The sequence below is a fragment of the Pecten maximus genome, chromosome 13 (assembly GCF_902652985.1).
Source record: "Pecten maximus chromosome 13, xPecMax1.1, whole genome shotgun sequence".
NCBI classification, from domain to species: Eukaryota; Metazoa; Mollusca; class Bivalvia; order Pectinida; family Pectinidae; genus Pecten; species Pecten maximus.
The window spans coordinates 17871930-17892023 of NC_047027.1; the positions used below are offsets into that span (position 1 = coordinate 17871930).

General features: G+C 35.9%; 1 protein-coding gene across 1 annotated transcript in view; it reads left to right on the top strand.

Moving 5' to 3' along the window:
- The first annotated feature begins 319 nt into the window (after positions 1-319).
- Positions 320-20094, top strand: part of LOC117340511 — a 35266-nt gene continuing 15491 nt past the window's right edge. The window contains exon 1 of the mRNA XM_033902270.1: positions 320-474. Within this exon, the coding sequence (XP_033758161.1) occupies positions 320-474 (155 nt within the window). The remainder of the gene's footprint in view (positions 475-20094) is intronic.

Below are 20094 nucleotides of genomic sequence, written 5' to 3' on the forward strand. Positions count from 1 at the left end.
TCTATGGTAAAAAGATCGTTTATGGTAAAAAGATCGTATATGGTAAAAAGATCGTTTATGGTAAAAAGATCGTAAATGGTAAAAAGTTGGGCTATGGTAAAAAGATCGTATATGGTAAAAAGATGGGCTATGGTAAAAATATAATCTATGGTAAAAATATGGTCTATGGTAAAAAGGCGGTCTATGGTAGCAAGATCGTATATGGTAAAAAAATGGGCTATGGTAAAAATATAATCTATGGTAAATGATGGTATATGGTAAAAAGATCGTTTATGGTAAAAAGGTGGTCTATGGTAAAAAGATCGTAAATGGTAAAAAGATGGGCTATGGTAAAAAGATCGTATATGGTAAAAATATCGTATATGGTAAAAATATAATCTATGGTAAAAAGATCGTAAATGGTAAAAAGGTGGTCTATGGTAGCAAGATCGTATATGGTAAAAAAATGGGCTATGGTAAAAAATATGATCTATGGTAAATGATGGTATTTGATAAAAAGATCGTATATGGTAAAAAGATCGTTGATGGTAAAAAGTTGGTCTATGGTAAAAAGATCGTATATGGTAAAAATATCGTATATGGTAAAAAGATGGTCTATGGTAAAAAGATCGTATATGGTAAAAAGGATGGGTTATGGTAAAAAGATCGTATATGGTTAAAAGATGGGCTATGGTAAAAAGATCGAATATAGTAAAAAGATGGGCTATAGTAAAAATATGATCTATGGTAAAAAGAGCCGATGCAGGATACACAGCGTTTGAACCGTTTCGCATTTCAATTATATAATTTTTACAGTACTCCAGTCATAAAGTTACCAGTTTTGACAACAAAACAATATTCAGAGTCTGTTCTTATGTTATGATTAGTAACACCACGCTGAACATTATCAACTTGGAGACTTGCAGAGCTCATTGTTTTGTATTTAAGTTGTTCCGTGTCATTGACGATTCACAAAAGGTGCACCCACGAAATATTTGGAAAGCTCCACACCATGGAGGTAAAATACACACGATCTGTTCCTGTTATACAATATCGAACATATTTTGTAGTTTTCAGATTGACCATTGTTCATTTACAAGTAGTATCCTCATCCGTATCATTGCTTATTGCATCTGACATTGACGGTGTTAACATATGTCCTTTGGTCACCTGAAATCACAGAACACTCATATGTCATATTCTACTCTGCATTGACATGTGTTAGTTTTACGAATGAAACAAAAAAAATTAATTGCGATCAACATAAAAAAAACATAAACATACATTATTTTACTAATTGTTCCGTATCCTAATTTTTTACTTAGATGAAATCAAAAGATGTGTACCATGAAAATTAACAGATGATGCAACTCGATCAATCCCTTTTCTCATCGTCTTTATATCTTTATATACTTATTTCTACAGCATCATATGTACATAACTTCTTAAACTGACTTTGCGTCTTCCGAATGGAAACAATCACTTACCAGACGCTGTGCCATGAAGTTGTTCATATACGTTTGGATTAGAGCGGCCCTTCAACGACTCGTACTTTCTGTAAATAAAAGTACCCGTCATCCCTATTATGGACTTGATCATTGTGTTGTCCTTCAAATAAAAAAAGATAAATTAGTCAGTATTTTTATTTGAAACTAATGTGAGAATATAGGATAATATTACTAGTTGTCCGAGTAATTTGTAACTTCACATAAAGGAAAGGCGTGGAATTCGAAGTCATGGCACATTCATTCCTTATGTATGCACAACAGTATTTTCAGAAAAGTAGGTGTATATAGGATAACGAACACCGCATGCGACAGGCATGCGACAGGTATGCACACCACAAATACTTTTCATTATAAACCTTAAAAGTAAGAAAGAAAATTTCCTAAAAATCTATCCTAGACAACATCTGCAATCCAAGAACAAGAGGCGCAGAGGGCCTGTTCGCTAACCTGGTTAGATTGGACCAAACGTCAAAATAATGTTCAAGTTCAATTCGTTAATAGCTTTACTTGTTGATATCTTACAATTATATACATTAAATATGTTTATGGGGTCAGCATGCCACCGGTTTCAAAACACAACCACGAGTTTCAAGTCCCTGGGTTAGTTTGGTTTGATTTTATTTGTTTAACGTGCTATCAACAGGGTGAGGAAGTTTGGTTAGGTTTATTTTGTTTAACGTCGTATTAACATCTAAGGTCATTTAAGGACGGCCTCCCATGCGTGCGACATGTATGCGTGTGGTGAGTGCGTATAGGGTGAGGAAGACCCCAAGACCAAGGGCCTATCATTACATCACGACTGTTTACCTTTGTATGCCCAGCAATGCTATATATGGTAATTGGATGGAGATATCAACGGTTTCAAAAATACAAGTAGCGATTTTAAGGACTTTCTCCTATTTCCCTCTGGCTCCACGGGTCCGACTCATTATTTATTCAAAATCTGTTCTTCCCCAAAGGATGTTTCTGACCAAATTTGGTTAATATCTAATCAGTTCTTTATGACAACAGCTATTCAAAGAAAAAGTTAACGTACGGCGGACGCCACGCCATGGCATAAACTCGAAGGACCTTCAGACCAGGTGAGCTAAAAATTAGTACTTCGAAGTTTCATATAATTTTACACATCAATTATAATGAATGCCAGGTAGATGATCCATATTTCTAAATCACGAAGATATTATTTAGAAAAAAGAAACATGTTAACCTTCATTCAAATATAAAACATGGTAAACCCACCAAGTTTAAATGTTTTAATACTCTCATACGAAATTACATAGTAACTTTTTCAAACGATTTTAGTTACTTTAAAATTCTGAAAACAACTTACCAGGCATCGTATCCCGAAGTACTTCATAATGGTTTGGATTAGAGATCCCCACCAACGCCTCATAATTTCTATAAGTATAAAGTTAAGATTCTTAATACGGTAACTCCATTCGCATGTAATCACACAGATATGACGATACCGTAGTTTATGCATTGTAATACCCTCAAAAATCATAGCGAATGAATTGTATATATATACTTTAAGACGTGGTAATTTACGTCTTCAATTACCTACCGTTCATCCTCGTCATTGACCGGACATGTCGGGTTACCTGTAATCAAAACTGATCTGGTCAGATGTGATCTATTTATCACTAAAAAGATAAATAAATGTAATGTAATAAACACAAATCCCGAGAATATATATATATATATATATATATATATATATATTTACCATAGTCTGTGACATATTAAGATATTAACGAATTATGAAAGACTAAGACTAGTATGTGACAGTACATCTAGAGCATGAGAGGACGTTATCTTACATGCATCAGGACATTTCACAGATTTCTTGAACTTGTTTTATCACATGTTTCTATAACGTTTCATCACACATTTCTAAAACACGTCTTAAACACATTTATAGAGCACGTTTCTACAACTCATTTTTATAACGGGTTAGATTACATATTTGTATAACCCGTTTTATAACACGTATCTAATTACGCTTTTGAAATACAATTTTGTACTTCGAGCCGAATTCATCAAAAATTGTCAGAATAATTGATACGTACATATCATAAAGTGCAGCAATGCAACAGCACGTTTGGTCAGATGGACAACCCGATATAAACAAGAATGTTCAATGTTAATTGATATCTTTCTTCGACACACACTTCTATCCCGATTCAATGCCAAATAAGTGTAATCCAACTTGTAAATGACGACGTAAAGCGCCTTACCTTGACTATGCTCTCCAACCTCAGAGTATACAGAAGGCTTGGCAATGTCATTTTTATCTAGTTGTTGATACTGTGATCTATGTGGAATATAGATAACATTGAAAGATGAATGTAATGTTATAGCGTGAAAGAATATCAATTTAAATTTATGTCGTGAATGACGTCAGGGATAAGCAATGTAAAAATGACATACAATCGGCATTTAGTGAAAAGCAATGTTACAACATAAAACAAGCAAATAAAATTATATTTTTATTAAAGTATATGAGCTTAAAGTTAGTCTTACCGCTCGTTATCTTCACGAGATATGCCATCTGTAAATAAGATTTTAAATGTACATAATAAACTAAAACAGAATCAATGCATGTTCCTAACTGATACAGATTAAACCATATTCTCTATTAATGCTCATTAAAACAATACACAAATAATAGGAAAATTATGATTTGGAAAATAGCTACGCTTATTATTGCTTAACGTCCTATTATATTGTTTACCGACATGCACGCGTGAGGTGATGCGTATGTGTGTATGATCAAAGGGCAATAACTCTTACAAAAATAGTGGAATCAAAATTCCGTTCAGAGACAACTGGTAATCATGATTATAAAGCATTACAAGTTTCAAAGAATTCGGTTAAAATATGTAGGTGCATATCTCCAAAATTCAAATACCAAAATAAACAGGGCATTGATTTTGCAAAATAAAAAGTCGGATCAAACTTATCTCAGGGAAACCATGAACTACAAGGTAATAATAATGCACACCAGATTTCAAAGTTTACGACAACTGACGGGCATATAAAAAACTAAAAACACCAGCTTTTTTAGATTACTTTACAGGCCAACGGTTCAGTCAGATAAAGTATAATTAAAATATCTAGCAAAATTGTGTATCTGGTATTCCCCTAAAATATTTATTACCTCGTTCTGATTGTTGTATGCTCTGGAATTCCAGTTGTTCTTGATGCTGACCTTTGCTGGAACACCAAAGTAAATGATATATTTGAAGGGAAAAACTTTGTGAGCACGCAATATGATTTTTACCTGCAAAACGTTTAGCTTTTTAATCGACTATATATATAATATCTTTTAATTGATTTATGTTATGAAATGATTGGGGGGGGGGGGGGGGGGACCAATCGTTTACCAAGATAGTATCGAAAGATATGTAAACTATTTTACTTACGAACACGAAAGTCGTCTTTTTCCTATAAAATCAAAAAATAACATTTTACATTCGTACGAGAGATTTGGTTTGGTTTATTTTGTTTAACGTCCTATAAACAACAGCTAAGGTAGAACAAGGATTTTGAAAACGACAATTTAGTGATAATCTAAAGAAGTATAAATTCTATATTTGAGATATTGGTTTGGTTTATTTTGTTTGACGTCCTATTAACAGCTAAGGTCATTTAAGGACGGCCTCCCGTGTGTGCGACATGCATGCGTGTGGCGAGTGCGTATGTGTGTTTTGGGAGGCTGCGGTATGGTATGTTCGTGTTAAGTCTCCTTGTGATAGGCCGGAACTTTTGCCGAATTATAGTGCTACCCCACTGAAGCATACTCCCGAAGACACCCATCAGATATACTAGATAGTATACATTCATTTATTTATATTGCCTGTTCTTTTCTTTGTTTCAAATGTTAAATATGCAGGCAACCGTTTGTTTGCCGACGTTTAATAAAACTTGGAACATGCTGATCAGTGAGTAAACGAATGAAATATTTAAGACCGCAAGTGATGCAATGGGAGCATAAGATATTTTTAGTATTTTCAATATCCCTCGACCCCCCCCCCCCCCCTCCCGATTTCTCAGGATCTGGCATGAGATTGCCTAATCAAAATGAAATACAGTATTAAATAAATAAAGTACATTAATATATATTATATACATACGTGTGATCAATATCCAGAGTCCCACAATTACTAAAAAAATGACTACAGACGTAACGATCAGAACCGCTATTATTACACCACTGGAAAGCTCTAAACAAAACAGAAATAAATCAGACAATTACAACATATATGTTCTTCCTCAGATCAATCGGCATACTAGACAATCTTAAAAATTGACCTAGGAATATCACTCCTACATAATAGAATACATTTACAGTTCAGACTGATCCACATGTTATACATAACGCGAGAACGCTTTAAATACTCATTGTAAGCAGAACTACTTATGGTACGAACTGTTAGACGGAAATTGATAAAAATTGTTCAATAAAGTAGCCAGACAAGTTGCAACGAATGCTAAATCACACGCGAAGAATCCAGTCAAGAACATTTACGGTATTGTGCAGGTATGTAATAAATGCTAAAATGCGACGACAAATTTCATGACAACTGTTATATTTGCAAACCTGTTCGTGATGCAGTTGTTTTTAAATCGAAACCATAATCAATAGAAGTGTACTGCTAAAAATAGAGCAAGTTATAATAAAAAAACTTTCATTATTGTAAGCTTGCTATATACTGAAGTATGGTTTTTGATATTGACTTACGTTCTCGTAGTGTGCAACTAACTGTTTCAACCGACGTTGTGTTACCGTTCTCATTGTATGCTGAAATCTTGAAAAAATAATCGTGTCCTCTCTCTAGGTTGTAAATATTTACACTAAACATGTCACTTCCGTCAGGGGTTTTAGAAATTGCCACAGGATACACCACTTTTGACTTGCGAAATTTGTCAATGCTGAGCATAACATAGTAATATTGAGAGTTTCCTCCATCTCTCCAAGATACCTCTGCAGATGGGATGTTCTCGGTACAATCAACTGTCAAATTGTTTGGAAGACCAGGTTTCGCTGTAAAATGAATAAAAATGATGAAGATCGTTTCTCGGGACCACAGAACCAAATCAAAAATAGATTGTGGGTTTCCCCCGTTTGGGCAGAATATTTAATAGGGAAGGTGAAAGCATCGGAGCCTACCGATGGGATACTCAGGTGCAAGAAGTTTCCAAAATTGTATGTGTGGACTGGGCAATCATGCAGATGTAAAGAAAAAGTTATTTTTTCAAGTCTGTTTTCGTCAATTTTCGGTGCTGTAATCCAAACAAGATTGTGGCCCCCATATAAAAAAAAATTCTAGAATTTCAAAATATTCTATTTAAAGGTTGGCGAAATGACATTCTTCAAAATTATGTTGAGTGGACCAGTGTTGAAAACTCCATTTAAGCAGAATAGTGGTAAACGTTATTATTATCGTCTAGGGAAATCATTTAGCTCCCTGGTTCCTTTGATATGAATGGAATCAAATTGGCCACCTCAATAGAGAAATGTACAGGGAGTTGGGTCGTCAATATAGCGTTTTTGTTTAATAGTGTTTTTTTTAACATTGATTCGCTATCCGAGAAACCTATAATTCAAACGAGATACCAAATGCTTCAGCAAACTTATTTTTTTTCATAAAATTTCAAAAAACCTGAGATTCTGCTTTCATGATTTTTAGTTCCAGTGACAATTAATAAGCCATGCTTACCATGTCAAATCTGAGGAACTGTTTCTGTCTTCAACAGTTAAGTAATACTCCCAAAATACTCACGCTGTACAGTAACTCTGGTTATTACAGTGGATTCCCCAATAACATTTCTAGCTGTACACCTGTACGTCCCGTTTTCTGATATGTCCAGCTGTCCCAGTGATAACGAAGGTGAGGCAGCTAACATGGTGTTGTCCGGTCGCGTCCATACAAATGTACAGCCAGGTCTGCAGTCTGCTGTACATATGATGTCTGGTACCGTGTCTCCCTCTGTCCTGTTGAAAGTAGTGTCCGGCGGCGACAGTGCTATGGATGTATCCGGGCCATCTGTAACATTTTTCTTAATAATCAATTGTTTTCCTATATTTTATTTTCAGAATTTGTAAACAGAATAAAAGAACTATGGGTTATGTGACACTTGACCAAAGATATAAACATAATATTTTTTGTTTACATTCATAAATCTCCGAGTGATAACAAGACTTTTATTGAGGATTATTTCATATATTTGTTTTGGTTTGATTTGTTTAACGTCCTATCAACAGCTATGGTCATTTAAGGACGGCCCCCGTGCGAGCAATGTGCATGTGTGTAGTGGATGCGTATGTGTTTTGGGAGGCTACGGTATGTATGTGCGTCAAGTCTTCCTGATATAGGCCGAAAATATCTCTTGATAAAGGTTGAGCCAATGCCAATGTAGATTTTACATTTGCACCGGCCCCCAACGTCGATATCTTTTATTTTTTCACGGTGTGTAGATATATCAATATGAACAGTAGAAAAAAAGTAAAACAAAATCAAAAGATATTCGTAGAGCAACTACGACTTTCAGTAGAAACAACGGCTAATCATTTATATGAAATGAATAGATCATGTTGTTAAAACGAGCAACTTCCTTTGTTATATTTCCATTTAGATGTCCAATCCTTTTTCCTCAAACATCACTGACGAGTACTAAAAAGGCCAATAAAGCTGTATAGCATATGATCGGATATATAATGTCCGATGCTTAGCTCATATGTATATTATTTAGTCGACCTAAACATTATAAGCATAAACTAAAAAGGACATAGCCATATTTTCTTTAGGCAGCAGGGCATATTGCGAAACTCTTAAATAAAAAGGAAATATCATTCTCATCCATATACTCCAGGGATCAGTATCTGCAATAAGCCTTTCTCTTCGAATTTATAGAGTAAATCGTGACTGTCGAACACACTTGAATCAAATACATCTGATTTATTTGTGTAGTCAAGATAAGGACACGAAGGGTCAGGATGACCTATAGCTATCGAGTTTAATCCGTCGTCGTTTAAATGAATGAGGCTGGTCTGACCCACCACTGGGGGATACTACTCCTTACTCGAATACAACCAGATTTGTTCGAAATGTATAATTAATTCTAGTTTAATCCCTTAGGATGGAGGGGAGCCTCTACTGTAAGTTTCATTTCAAATGAGATTTTATGAAACAAGTCTAAGAGCAAAAAAGTTAACTGCGAGATGAGGTTGATCAAATCCCATATAAAATGGCAAAAGACAGATTTTGATACTTGTGATTATTTAGCTAAGACAACTTACATTAACACATGTTTTAAAGTAAATATGAGGATTTCTTTAATGGAGTGTTTATTTTTATGTCATTCAGAAACATAGACCATAACATGACATTACAATTGATGTTTGAATAGCATAGGTTACATTACACTAGTAGGTTGTGACATATCAAAAATATAACAAAGGCAACTCATTGGAAAACCGGCTGATTATGTAATCAAAATGTGTATGAAGAATTAATTGAGTGTATATGTTGAAACCAGATTTATCACAGTGTCAAAGTTGACATTAATCATCATTGTACACAATCTGTAACTTATCAACTATAGTAAGGTTAACCGTGTATAATGCTCTTGAAATTTACAGCAAACCGGAAGTCATGATCATTTTGTTTCTGGATAACTCACACTGTACAATGATATTGGTCGCTGTGGTGGACTCCTCCACAACATTCCTTGCAGTACATCTATACGTCCCGTGTTCTGATCTGTCCAGTTGTCCAAGTGACAACACAGGTGAGACAGTAAAGTTGGTGTTGTCCGGTCGTGTCCAGACAAAGGTACAGTCAGGTCTACAGTCCGCTGTACAGGTGATGTCCGATAACGTGTCACCCTCTGTCCTGGTGTAGGTAGTTTGAAGTGGGAACAAAGCTATGGAAGTACCGGGGCCGTCTGTTAAAAATACGTGTTTGATATATAGATATACATTGTATATATATTAACTGCTTTTGACAATTTAAAATGTAATCAAAATCCGTTTTCATATCATAAGAGATTTTATGGAACGGAAATTTCCATTTCTATCAGCATTTACAAGCAAACTTTGAAATTCAAGTTGAGGCTAACAGAATCCCATACGTGTTAAATATATTCATAATATTAAAAAGTTTTTTAGGTTTTTTTTTAAGTATGTTATTTAAAGAGTGCAATGCAGCAAATCTGGAAATGAAAGAACGATAAATCTGGACGTGTAGAACGAACATACAACATCACAAACTAATATTGCTCTGTGATTGCTTACATCATTAAACTTTTTCAGATAGACATTATTTAAGGATTTAATTTACTGAGTCACGTCTGTGGGGAAGTCAAACGGTATATTGAACACGTGTCATTAGTTACAGAACGGAAATACTTCCTTTTTATTTGAATGTTGAAGCAGTGCAATATTGGATACAATGCAATCTGATACATTAAAGCATTGATATCAACGGATACATACCGATCGAATTTAGAGTGTTGAAAGGTGACGAAATAACACTAATATGTAACACTTTTTACAGGTTGTCATTGAATTACTATCAAAATAATCACGGTTGTCATTGAATTACTATCAAAATAATCACTTAACTGCGTAAGTTATTTTTCAAACATCAATTCATATACGTAAAGCAGCATGCTGCAGCTCGTTATTAAATAAATAATAAATTGTAACTACGTTATGTCGTAGCAATAAGATGTATTGTGATATTAAGCACCTACTTGCTACCTTCAGTGTATAATCAGTACTGTTCTGTATTTCAGATCCAGGAAGATTAAAGTTGAAGCGTGAACAGAACCACACAGATCCATGGTTTTGCGACTTTGGCTGTATGACCCACCGGAACGCTATACCAAGACTTTCGTCAGACACTATACATGAGCAGGCATCCAGTTTACAAGGGATAATAGGGTTTACTGGGATAGCTCTTCTGTTTTTACATTGACTATCATCAACACGTAAATCGGCAACCTGGGTAGTGTCAGGCCGTCGGTAAAATCTAACAATGCTGGCCTTGTCGGGTACATCACACGTCAATGTAAACGGATTCCCAGGGACAGCGTACTCAGACGATCCAGTCAATCTAACAGCATCTAAGTGTATTATAAATGTAAACAGGAAATTCACAGTAATAAACGTTGACATCTACAGATTGGCATTTATTTTGCTTAAAATTGTAAAACAAAATTAATCTTTATAACGAATATGATATTTTGTTCTTTGGCACCCCTCAGATGATCAAACAAATTGTATTGATATTTTTAACGATTGGTATAAACTACCTTTTTGAGGGATTGGGTTTGGTTTTATTTGTTTAATGTCCTATTAACAGCTAAGGTCATTTAAGGATGGTCTTTTGTGCGTGCGACATGCATGTGGTGAGTGCGTATGCGAGTTGGGAGGCTGCGGTATGTTTGTGTTATGTCTCCTTGTGATTGGCCGGAACTGTTGCCGATATATAGTGATACCTCACCGAGGTATACTGTCGAAGACATCCTATCCGGTCACATTGTACCCACAATAGGCGAACCAGTCATCCAACTATTAATATGTTGAGCACTAAGCAGGAGTAGCACCTACCATTATTATAATACCACAAATAGCACCGCATGTAAAATTCGAACTAGCAACTGCTGTAAAGGATCGCCTTACGTTTCCTGTATAAATATTACCAGGTCCGTTGCCGCTTCTAGAGCCGTCTCTCTGACAAGCAGGAGTAGCAACTACCACTTTTAAAGACTCTGGTATGTCTCGGCCACCAGACAGTCTCACAGGGGTGAACGCTCAACAAAAAGCCAAAAGTTAGGCATTGTCAAGGGAGATATTTAGGAAGAAAAAAACATTAGGAAAGAGAACAGATAATATCCCAAATTAAGTCGCCTCTAACAATAAATTGCGCCTTACATGCAAGACACTTAAAACATTAAAACTGACAGTGGGCGACAATGCATCACCGTTTTAAACAAAACGCTTATCTTTTACAAACGCCAAGATAAGAACATTTACTGTTATGAATATAATGAAACCTTGCTGTCAGCTAAGGGCGTACGTTTTTTCACCAAGAAAAGAAACTTTGCATTGTTTAAGCATTAAATCCACTTTTAACTCACTAAATTAATGAACTAAATGCCGTATGTCATAATGAAACGCAACTAACGTCGCAACTACTTCAGACTTCCAGAATGCATAATTAGCGAAAAGTATTTCAAAGATATGAACTTATGGTCCAGACTCATCCGAAGCAAGGATTGGCATAAATACCTTGTCTGTTCGTCCCCTTTACCAGTGTACGACAGGGTTTCGACCAATAACTCCTCTGATTTAAATCAATATGACCACAGGCGTAAAGGTAATGATTGTCGTTGTGCTTAAATGCTTTGCATATAGTTTATGATGGATCAGACCTATTCGTTATATACATATCATCAGCAAGGCAAGTTATGATATATATATTGTTTACAAATAAGGATATAGTTAATACATACCTGACGATGATATTGCTGCAAGCAGTAGTAAGATGAAAAAAATAATTTTGATGACACATCGAGGTGAAATTCTTTGCAGATAGAATATAGACGTATATCTGTATACGTACATTTTGTGCGAACTTCCTGGTCGGTGTTATTCTTAAATATATATATATTGTTATATGTATATAAATAGCGGGCTTAGGATATGTATGTGTTAAACCGTGTTTCATCATATAACTGCACGACAACAAGCCGTTTGACATACCAGATTCTTTCGATCGTCAGCAATAGGATTGTCTGTAATATGATAAATAATATTGAAACTCGAGTAATTGTTCCAGAAATGAATCTGTCTTATGTGTCTAATACAGATTTCTGTAAGAAGTGAAATTCAACTCACTTACACGTGTGTGCGTGTGTCCCCATCAATATCATATAGATATATGTTCCCTTAATCTCTACCAATATGTTATTTGTATTGCTTGATTCATCAATATTTCTGAATTGAAGGCTCATTACTTTAAAGTTCCAGAAAAGCATTATGAATTACCAAAGCAATATCTTCAAATCCAAAAATACCTAACTATTAAAAAGATCAGGAATTGTAATTAAACAAATGCATTTATATATATATATTTCAGTAGATTAGCACCATGTGACCTTGAATGAAGGTCAAGCTCATCGATTTGAACAAACTTGGAAGCTTTTCCACTCAGCATACTTTAAATCAAATACCAGGTTTCTGGGCATCTTTGTTCTCAAGAAGTTGTTTTAATATTTTAGCATATTTGAACCATGAAGGCCAAGGTCATCCATTCGACGAACATAGTACCTCCATCACAGCATATTTAGCACCCAGATTAGTTTGGTTTGTTTTGTTTAACGTCCTCTTAACAGCTTAGGTCATTTAAGGACGGCCTCCAGTGCGTGCGACATACATGCGTGTGGCGGGCGCGTATGTGTTTTGGAAGGCTGCGGTATGTTCGTGTTAAGTCTCCTTGTGATAGGCCGGATATTTTGCCGATTTATTGTGCTACCTCCCTGAAGCATACTGCGGAAGACACCCAGCAGCACACCCGGTTACATAATACTGACAACGAGCGAACCAGTCGTCCCATTTGGTTTGGTTTATTTTGTTTAACGTCCTATTAACAGCTAAGGTCATTTAAGGACGGCCTCCCGTGCGTGCGACATGCATGCGTGTGATGAGTGCGTATGTGTGTTTTGAGAGGCTGCGGTATGCTTGTGTTAAGTCTCCTTGTGATAGGCCGGATCTTTTGCCGATTTATAGTGCTACCTCACTGAAGCATACTGCCGAAGACACCCAGCAGCACACCCCACCCGGTCACATTATACTGACAACGGGCGAACCAGTCGTCCCACTCCTAATTTGCTGAGCGCTAAGCAGGAGGAGCAACTACCATTTTTAAAGACTCTGGTATGTCTCGGCCAGGGGACAGAATCCAAAGCCTTCCTCACAGGGGCGAACGCTCAACTAAAGGCCAAAAGTGAGGCATTGTCAAGGGAGACATTAGGAAGAAGAAAGTTGTTAAGAAAGAAGAGAAAAGATAAGTTTAGTCGCCTCTTACGATCATGCAATGGGGGCAGCAGGTACAATTCTTACGCCCTACCTGCAGGGCAAGAAAACTCTGGTATGTCTCGACTAGGGGATAGATTCCAAAGACTTCCTTACAGCGGCGAATGATCAACGAAAGACAGAAAGTGAGACATTAGGAAGAAGAACGTTGTTAAGAATATATAAGATCCCAAATTTAGTCGCCTCTTACGATCATGCAATGGGGACAGCAGGTACAATTCTTAAGCCCTAACTGCAGGGCAGTATGCGTTCAGTATTTTTGGAGATGGACAACTGGTTCGCCCTGTTGTCATCAGGTTTTCGCTTGAACAAGGGTTTGGTTTGGTTTGGTTTATTTTGTTTAACGTCCTATTAGCAGCTGAAGTCATTTGTGGACGGCCCGCCGTGCGTGCGAATAACAGCAACATATTACTGCCTCCCAAAACACGCACAGACACTCGGCACACACATTCAGTTGGAGAGGCTGTCCTGAAACGACCAACGCTGCCGATAGAACTTTAAAACAAACGTCAAATAAGATATAATCCATGTATTTCCGTTTGTTTTAACAGAGTAAGTGTATACTTCCCGTGCTATTGGATTCTGAAATAAGTATTCATTTCCTTTGTGGTATGATGTATTTCCCTGTTTATTCCCCAGTAAGCATACAATTAAATTTTATCATGCTTATGGATTTTTAATTCGGTGTGATGCAGTGTTAGAGGAAAACTATAACAATCGACGGGAATACATTAAATTCACTCTTATTTGATGAATTGGGTTTTATTTAGTTTCAATTATAAGATCATGATTTTATTGATGTGATGAGACAGTTACGTCCAGTTCTGGCGATTTTTAAGGCTGACAGTTGCCAGTCGTCCATATTGTTTACAAAATGTAAGCACGTGGTTAGAATGACATCCGAGAGGTTACGGGAACATGTAAACAAAAGTTTCCGAGTAGACTTCTCACCTGCACTCTACTTCCGGAAACCGCCATTAGAAGCCGTAGACTAGTTGTAAAGAAATGGCGGACTGACCTGAGCTGTTAATAGGACGTTAAACAAAATAAACCAAACCAAACCAAACTAAAGACTGGACGCAATCGCCAATCTATGTCGGTAAGCGTTAAATATAGCTATTTATTGACATTTCTGAGAAAACCAACGTAAAATTGGTCGACGCCACTCGTTTGGGAACCTCTATATCTCCAATAGCTATATCAGAACTACTGACTATGAAAAAGGACTGAAAGTAAACAAATAAAAGAAAAAATCGATAAGTTTATACAGCATCATCAATATTATGATAACTGATATTTACACTTTAAGCAATTGTAAAAGATAGAGGTTATGGTAATGGACAATACTCTACTTTAACGGTAACTTGTATTCCCCAATACTGAACGACTCCCTCTGTCGTAATAAATATGCAAGCCTATCCAAGAAACTCTAGTGTTCATTAAACAATTAGTCAAACTACTGGAGATCTCAAATTATGAGCTAAGTATACCAATAACTTTATCCATAAAAGAGTCAGGACTCTAATCACAACTAATATTTAACCATTAATATCTGTTTCAATTTCAACATATTTTATTTACTGATGTTAATATCAATATAGGATTGGACATCAGGCAGAGCCTATATAAGTCCTCTCCTTACATCAAACAGGTAAACAAACTTAAACATATTTACATACAACAAATATTAGTTATATAATAAGAAGGGAGGTATCTTCATAGATTGTTTTGATTTTTGCATGATTAGAAGAAAGTAACTTCTTATGAGATGATTTGATTTTTGTGGTGAGACGTATAGATATGCCTATTTGGTCAAATTGAGCTTATTCCCCAAACAGCTACAGGCCGACAGTCCATATGTATATAACACAATAGCCATCCACTGATGGGGATCAAAACCCAGTTTTACCAAATAGGTATATATAGTTTATGAGTAACAGTAAAGCTTACAAATTATATTTTCAGTCTAAAATTGCTGCTGTAGAAGTCACCTCGTTTTAACATATATATTATATCAATTATATCAATTATATTACAACAATGCCAATTTCTATCAAGTCCATTCTCCATCATTTGTGCATTATAAAATAATATTATGGTGTTAGAGGTGTACTGTATCAGTTTCATGTATGTATTGTGTTACACATTTTAGTATGTAAATATTGACATTATTGTTACATAGCGCTCAGCATACAAGGAGTGGGACGACTGGTTAGTTGTCAGTATAATGTGACCGGGTGGGGTGTGCTGCTGGGTGTCTTCGGCAGTATGCTTCAGTGAGGTAGCACTTTAAATCGGCAAAAGTTCCGGCCTATCACAAGGAGACTTAACACGAACATACCGCAGCCTCCCAAAACACACATACGCACTCACCACACGCATGCATGTCGCACGCACGGGGGGCCGTCCTTAAATGACCTTAGCTGTTAATAGGACGTTAAACAAAATAAACCAAACCAAAAGTTACATAGATTACATCCTTTTAAAAGAGCATTAATATTATAGTGATTGTGATCATCTTGAGTGATTATTTGTGCTAAGTTTTGAATTAGATGTTGTCTAGCATTATCAAATAAAGGACATTCAAACATGAAATGTTGAATATTTTCACTTTCATAGTTACATACACATGCTGCTGATTCAACTATGTGGTCATTATAAAGATCTGAGTTTAGGTTTGAGGCATTATTTCTTAATTGGCAGAGTATTATGTTATATTTTCTTTGTTCATTGTACTTGAATATATTACCTCATATATGTCATTATTATTATCATTTGTATATTTAATTAATTGATTTAATGTATTAACATTTAAGATTCCTCTAATTGATTAAGCTCATTAAGAGTTGATGGGGAAACAACTTTTTGAATAACTTTCAGTTCTGCAAAGTGGGGGGTTGAAAAGACGATTATATTTAAGTGGATATCTAATGTGGGTGTTGTCATGAATGTGTGGTTCAACAATATCTGCAAGGTATTTAGGTGTTTCATTGTTTAGTATTTTGTACATTAATATAAGTTTGTGATTCTTTCGTCTACAGTCAAGAGTTTCAATTCCAGTTTCGATGTATAAGTCATCATGGATGTCCCCCTTCTTAATCCTGTATTATTCTCAGAGCTTCTAAATGGATTGATTCTAAACAGATTTTGTTTTAGTTTGTACAATTATCCCAGATTACATCCCCATATTCTAAAATTGGTCTTATGTATGAGGTATAAATGGTCAATAGGCTTTTTCTATCAAGTTTGTGTTTTAGCAATCTTAGTATGTTCATTCTTTTATATGCTTTATTAAAAGTATTATTTATGAGTGTTCCATTTGCCATCATTACTAAAAGTTAGACCTAAATGTTTATTATCCACAACACAATTAACCATATTATTAACAAATATAATATCTGGATTTAGTACCTCCCTTTTCTCGTTTATGAATTGTACCTGCTGCCTCCATTGCATGATCGTAAGAGGCGACTAAACTTGGGATCTTATCTTTTCTCTTCTTTCTTAACAACTTTCTTCTTCCTAATATCTTCCTTGACAGTGCCTAACTTTTGGCCTTTAGTTGAGCGTTCGCCCCTGTGAGGAAGGCTTCGGGTTCTGTCCCCTGGCCGAGACATACCAGAGTCTTTAAAAATGGTAGTTGCTGCTCAGCATATTTGGAGTGGGACGACTGGTTCGCCCGTTGTCAGTATAATGTGACCGGGTTGGGTGTGCTGCTGGGTGTCTTCGGTAGTATGCTTCAGTGGGATAGCACTTTAAATCGGCAAAACTTCCGGCCTATCACAAGGAGACTTAACACGAAAATACCACAGCCTCCCAAAACACACATACGCACTCACCACACGCATACATTTCGGACGCACGGGAGGCCGTCCTTAAATGACCTTCGCTGTTAATAGGACGTTAAACTAAATAAACCAAACCAAATTTCTCGAGAAAAGTACTGATTTTGTTTTTAATGAATTAAAATTATATCCCCTTTTATTGCCCATGTATTTATATTATCTAGATCATTAGTTAACTTTTCAGAAATTCCCATTTGGTTATTGTCTATTATTTCATATAATGAAGTATCATCAGCAAAGAGTTTAATTTTGCTTTCGATACAATTAATGATGTCATTGATATATATTAGAAATAAGAAATGACCGAGCACTAATCATTGAGGAACACCTGCATTTACTGTTCTGAATGTTGAATGAAAGCCTTCTGTTGATACTTGTTTTCTATCAGTCAGATAATTTTTAAACCACTGCAGTACTTTACCTTTAATACCACATTTTTCTAGTTTGTAGAGTAAACCTTCATGCCATACTCAATCAAAGGCTTTACTGATGTCACAGAATATAAATTTAATTTCATTATTTTTATCCAGGTTACTTACAATAGTGTCATATTTCTAATAATTGATTAATAGTGGAGTCTTTTGGTAGAAAACCTGACTGGTGTTTTGTAATTATGTCACAGTTTTTCATATAATTGAACAGATATTTAAGAATAACTTTTTCGATTATTTTACGGAAGCAAGGTGTGATAGATATTGGTCAATAGTTAATAACATCACTATTTGATCCTTTTCCTTTGTAAAATGCATTTATATTAGCTGTTTTCCAAGAAGATTCAATTATACCTGTTTCTAAAGTTGTATTGCATAACAGTGTTAGGGGATGTATTAGAGATGGGGATAATTGTTTGATTATTTAAGTATCATGTTGTCAGGACCAGGTGGTTTTTTATCATTAAGTATGAATAGCTTATCTTTAATGTCTTGCTCTGTGATAATGATATTTTCTATACTAAATGGAAATTATTTTCAAGTGGATCAGGGAGTTCAATGTTGATATTGAGCTAAACTAATTATTTAAACATTCTGCTTTATCATATGGGTGATGGATACGTGTATTATTATCACATAGTGGAGGCAGGCTATTAGATATATTATTACAGTTCATTACCGACTTAGCTATTTTCCACCATTTGCTAGTAGGAATGGTTTTATCATGTAGAGATTTTTGCAAGTTTTCATCAAAAAATTCCGTTTGGGTTCTCTTACAAGGTCAACAATTTCATTCCTCAGGTGTCTAAAATTAGCCCAATCTGTTTCTGAGTTAGTATTTTTAGCTTTACGGTGTATCCTATTTCGTTGTCTGATTTTCAGCCTAATATTGTTTTTTATCCAAGGTTTGTCATTCGGGCGTATAGTTATAATTATACAAGGAATACATTAATCTATTTGCTTATTAATGTCGAAAGATATCTGTTAGGTGGTTATTAAATTCATTAGAGTTTAAATTATTTGCTAATGTATCCCAACCAATGTTATTTATGGTCATATTCATTTGATCAAAATCTGCATCATAATAGATTAATTTTTTTTTGTAGGCTTTATGTTTAAATACAGAGTTTGAACAAGTAAAGTGAACAATTGAATGATCGCTGCATATTGGTGTTTTCACTGTAGTGTTTTTTAGCTCACCTGCCCGAAGGGCAAGTGAGCTTATGCCGTGGCGCGGCGTCCGTCGTCCGTCCGTCGTCCGTCTGGCCGTCCGGCCGTCCGGCCGTCCGTCCGGCCGTCCGTCCGGCGTCAACTTTTCCATTCAAGCAACTTCTTCTCAATAACCAAAAGGCCCAGAGACCTAATATTGGGCCTGTAGCATGCTGGGGTGAAGGGCTACCAAGTTTGTTCAAATGAATAACGTTGACCTTCATTCAAGGTCACAGGGGTCAAAAAGGCTAAAATCTTTAAACGACTTCTTCTCAATAACCAAGAGTCCCAGGGAGTTGATATTAGGTCTGTAGCATGCTGGGGTGAAGGGCTACCAAGTTTGTTCAAATGAATGACCTTGACTTTCATTCAAGGTCACAGGGGTCAAATATGCTAAAAAAAAATTAAACGACTTCTAAATAGCCAAAAGACCCAGGGACTTGATATTGGGTCTGAAGCATGCTGGGGTGAAGGGCTACCAAGTTTGTTCAAATGAATGACCTTGACCTTCATTCAAGGTCACAGGAGTCAAAAAGGCTAAAATCTTTAAACGACTTCTTCTCAATAACCAACAGATCCAGAGACCTAATATTTGGCCTGCAGCATGCTAGGGTGAAGGGCTCCCAAGTTTGTTCAAATGAATGACCTTGACCTTCATTCAAGGTCACAGGAGTCAAAAAGGCTAAAATCTTTGAACGACTTCTTCTCAATAACCAAGAGGCCCAGGGAGCTGATATTTGGCCTGTAGCATGCTGGGGTGAAGGGCTACCAAGTTTGTTCAAATGAATGACCGTGACCTTCATTCAAGGTCACAGGAGTCAAAAAGGCTAAAATCTTTAAACGACTTCTTCTCAATAACCAACAGATCCAGAGACCTAATATTTGGCCTGCAGCATGCTAGGGTGAAGGGCTCCCAAGTTTGTTCAAATGAATGACCTTGACCTTCATTCAAGGTCACAGGAGTCAAAAAGGCTAAAATCTTTGAACGCCTTCTTCTCAATAACCAAGAGGCCCAG